The sequence below is a fragment of the Pongo pygmaeus genome, chromosome 2 (assembly GCF_028885625.2).
Source record: "Pongo pygmaeus isolate AG05252 chromosome 2, NHGRI_mPonPyg2-v2.0_pri, whole genome shotgun sequence".
In the NCBI taxonomy this organism is placed as follows: Eukaryota; Metazoa; Chordata; class Mammalia; order Primates; family Hominidae; genus Pongo; species Pongo pygmaeus.
Window position 1 is genome coordinate 101,787,031 of NC_085930.1, and position 3,299 is coordinate 101,790,329.

A 3,299-nucleotide genomic window follows, 5' to 3' on the forward strand; every position below is an offset into this window, starting at 1 on the left:
AACATATCATTTAGAAACCCTGCTTTAAGAAAAGCACACAAAATTACAGATGTCAAATTAGTGAGTATTTATTAAAGATGAGAAAAGAAATTACAACAAATTATACATTTTTTAAGTTGATAAATACATCAAACATAATATTTACATGAATTAACTGACCCACCTCTATATTTTTCTACTTTTCAGCTGCATAACCTTTTAATGTTTCTTCATAGGATGATTTTACAACCGCATTGTCTACAGAAATATTCTTATGATTGACATTTGGTATGCATAAAGCATGTGATTTTTCACACTGACTTCCACGTTGTTTACAGTAGCTCTGCTGGCTGTGCCCTACAATCACAGAAATTCAGATAAATTCCATTTCACAAAATTCCCACCAAGAAAAGAAAAAAGTATGAAATGTTTAAAATTGTATCATTGCATTGTCAAGCATATTCCTGACAAGAGAGAACTTCAATTTCAATCAGGCATCAATGAGACTTTAACCTTCCACTTATAGTTTTACACATCTAATAACAGGAAGAATTTTCTACAGACTGGCTTCTGGTTCCATACTTTTCACACTTACTTTTCCTCCCCTGCCCAAATACTTTTGGTGCCAGCACTGGAAGACACGTTCCTATTGGATAGCAGTGCTTCTGTTCCTGCATCTTCACGCCATGAGCAAGGTGAATGAACACAGCAACAGCAGAATGGCTAGCAAGGATTTATGTGTTCCCAAGGGTGACTGTGAACCACATAAATCTATGCTGTTAAACTGAGTCTAGGCCGGGCGCGGTGGCTCACGCCTGTAATCCCAGCACTTTGGGAGGCAGAGGCGGGCGGATCACAAGGTCAGGAGATCGAGACCATCCTGGCTAACACAGTGAAACCCCGTCTCTACTAAAAATACAAAAAATTAGCCGGGCGTGGTGGCGGGCACCTGTAGTCCCAGCTACTCAGGAGGCTGAGGCAGGAGAATGGCCTGAACCCGGGAGGCGGAGCTTGCAGTGAGCCGAGATTGTGCCACCGCACTCCAGCCTGGGCGACGGAGCGAGACTCCGTCTCAAAAAAAAAAAAAGAAAAAAAAACAACTGAGTTTATTCCAACTCAGCCTTCCCTTAGTCTCACGGCAAAAGAGGCTGCCCTTCCACCCCGCTCAACAGGAGGTGAGTGAGAGAGGGAGTAAGACGGAAGAGAGACAGAGGTCTTCTCCAATTGCAGCTGAAATATCTTGCTTTCACAAATTTTACCCAAAAATATACAGCTCTGTAAACACGTTCCTCGGGCCCCGACAGGCGCCCTGACACTTAAGCTTCAGGAAATCCAAATTGGCTATGAGTAGAGGCTTAAAGTAAAACTCCTTCTTTGTGGGTAAGCTGCATGACTCTCTCTTCACTGCCATCAGGAGGATCAGGAATGCCACTGGGGCTGGGAAATAAACTGAAGGCAAGAGATAATGGTAGGCTCCCAAAGTGGTGGGAATCAATAAAGCAAAAGAGATGCAAGCAAGAGAAGAGGAGAGAGAGATGCGGTTATTATGTGCGCAGACAGGACCTGATGAGGTGGAGTCTTGTGTGCAAGTGGGCGGAGTCCAATGATGGCGGTGTGACTAACAGTTGAGGGTGGGGCTAAAGACAAGGGTGGCCTAAATGACAGATAAGTAGACCCTAAGGATCAAGGCCATGGACACGCAAAATGTGAGTAAGACCCTTGCAGTAGGGACTTACCTAACAGGTAATGAACCGTGTCTAAATGTGAGTGGGGGATTGGAAACAAGATGGTTGGGCCCTAGAAACAAGAAGTCAGGGGCACCTGGGCCAGGCCTTCTTTCCGGGGGATAGGAACAGGAGGGGAGGGTCCCCCATTGAGCATCTCCCTGTTTTTCCTTCCCCCCGATCAGTTAGAGAAGACAGCCATAAAGATTCAGTCATGGTGGCGTGGCAACATGGTGCGCCGGACGTTACTGCACTCAGCACTAAGAGCCTGGGTCATCCAGTGCTGGTGGAGGTCGATGCAGGCCAAGATGTTGGAGCAAAGACGGCGCCTGGCACTAAGACTCTATACCTGCCAGGAGTGGGCGGTGGTGAAGGTGCAGGCACAGGTTCGAATGTGGCAGGCCCGCAGGCGGTTCCTCCAGGCACGCCAAGCGGCCTGCATCATCCAGTCTCACTGGCGCTGGCATGCCAGCCAAACCCGAGGCCTGATCCGGGGCCGCTATGAGGTCAGAGCCAGCCGGCTGGAGCTTGACATCGAAATCCTCATGACCTAGGGCGCTGACAGAGCCAAGGAGGCTGGATCTCTCTTCCAATAAAGACCTTTACTGACCATACACTTGCCCTTTGGAGATTAGACTCATGGAGGAGGGCTCAGCCCCTAACTTTTCTGCCTTCCCCCCAGAAAGATTCCCCGGTGTGGGCTAGAGCCCCTTTCCTCAGGTCACCAACCCTAGGCCCCTGTTCCTAGCAGCATACCGGGACAGTCTTGCATCCAAGAGAGACCCCAGGGCCCAGGTCAAGCACTGATGCCTCAGTCAGCCTGATTTTGGCCCCTTCCACGGTGGGAGTAGGCATTGGGCTTTAGTTTCCTGCAGCCCCTGTCCAGGCATCTCCATTCAGATCAGAAGATCAGAGAGTCTGGCTGCAGCCAGGGCCAGCTGGGAAGGCCAGGATTCCACAGGCCTGTGCTTGGCAAGGCCCTCAGGGCCGGCAGAGTGCTTGGCAGGGAGCCAGGAGGACATGGCACTTCAGCTGGGCAACAGCAGGACAGACGCTGTGCCTTATGGTGGGGAAGGGAGTCGGGGAGCAGCCAGCCAGAGCCAGCCCCTGGGGAAGCCAGAGCAGGAGCTGAGGGCAGCAGCTGTGCCTGCCGCCTCCCCACCCTGGGGCTGAACAACAAGGCTTCCCTCCCCTCTGCTGGGCACTTCCTGGGAGAACCAGGCATGGGATCGGGGAGGGGAGAGAGACTCGGGGGCTGTGGGGGGATGGTGGTGGGGGTGGCATGGATGGGGGCAGGTAAACAAACAGAGGACTAGGGGTAGGCAGGGGAAAGGGCTGTCCCTCTGCCACTGGAGGTCATTGGGCACACAGCCTCTAAATCCTATCTTGTCCTCAGAAGCAGCTGTGCTCCTCGTCCACCCCCATGTCCCCTCTCTGGCCTCCCCCCAGGATGTCTCACCCTCTGCTGGGCCTGCCTTAGGTGGGTGCTGCTGGGCCACTGCTTTGCTGAGTCTCCCTCTGTCTCTGGGCACCTATGGCGCAACCATCTCTCATGTGGTCTCTCACTGTCTCTGCTTTGTCATCCATGCCCAAGGC

General features: G+C 51.6%; 1 protein-coding gene across 4 annotated transcripts; it reads left to right on the forward strand.

Moving 5' to 3' along the window:
- The first annotated feature begins 1,562 nt into the window (after positions 1-1,562).
- Positions 1,563-2,317, forward strand: IQCF6 (IQ motif containing F6). Of its 4 annotated transcripts, none has more exons than XM_054482067.1 (2): positions 1,563-1,685; positions 1,889-2,317. In XM_054482067.1, exons 1-2 carry the CDS (start codon positions 1,671-1,673, stop codon positions 2,255-2,257), a joined length of 384 nt encoding a protein of 127 aa, XP_054338042.1. In that variant the 5' UTR covers positions 1,563-1,670; the 3' UTR covers positions 2,258-2,317. The 4 variants fall into 4 exon arrangements, with proteins under 4 accessions (XP_054338042.1, XP_054338044.1, XP_054338045.1 ...); XM_054482069.2 differs by having other exon boundaries at positions 1,663-1,685; positions 1,893-2,317; XM_054482070.1 differs by having other exon boundaries at positions 1,671-1,742.
- Positions 2,318-3,299: the final 982 nt, after the last annotated feature.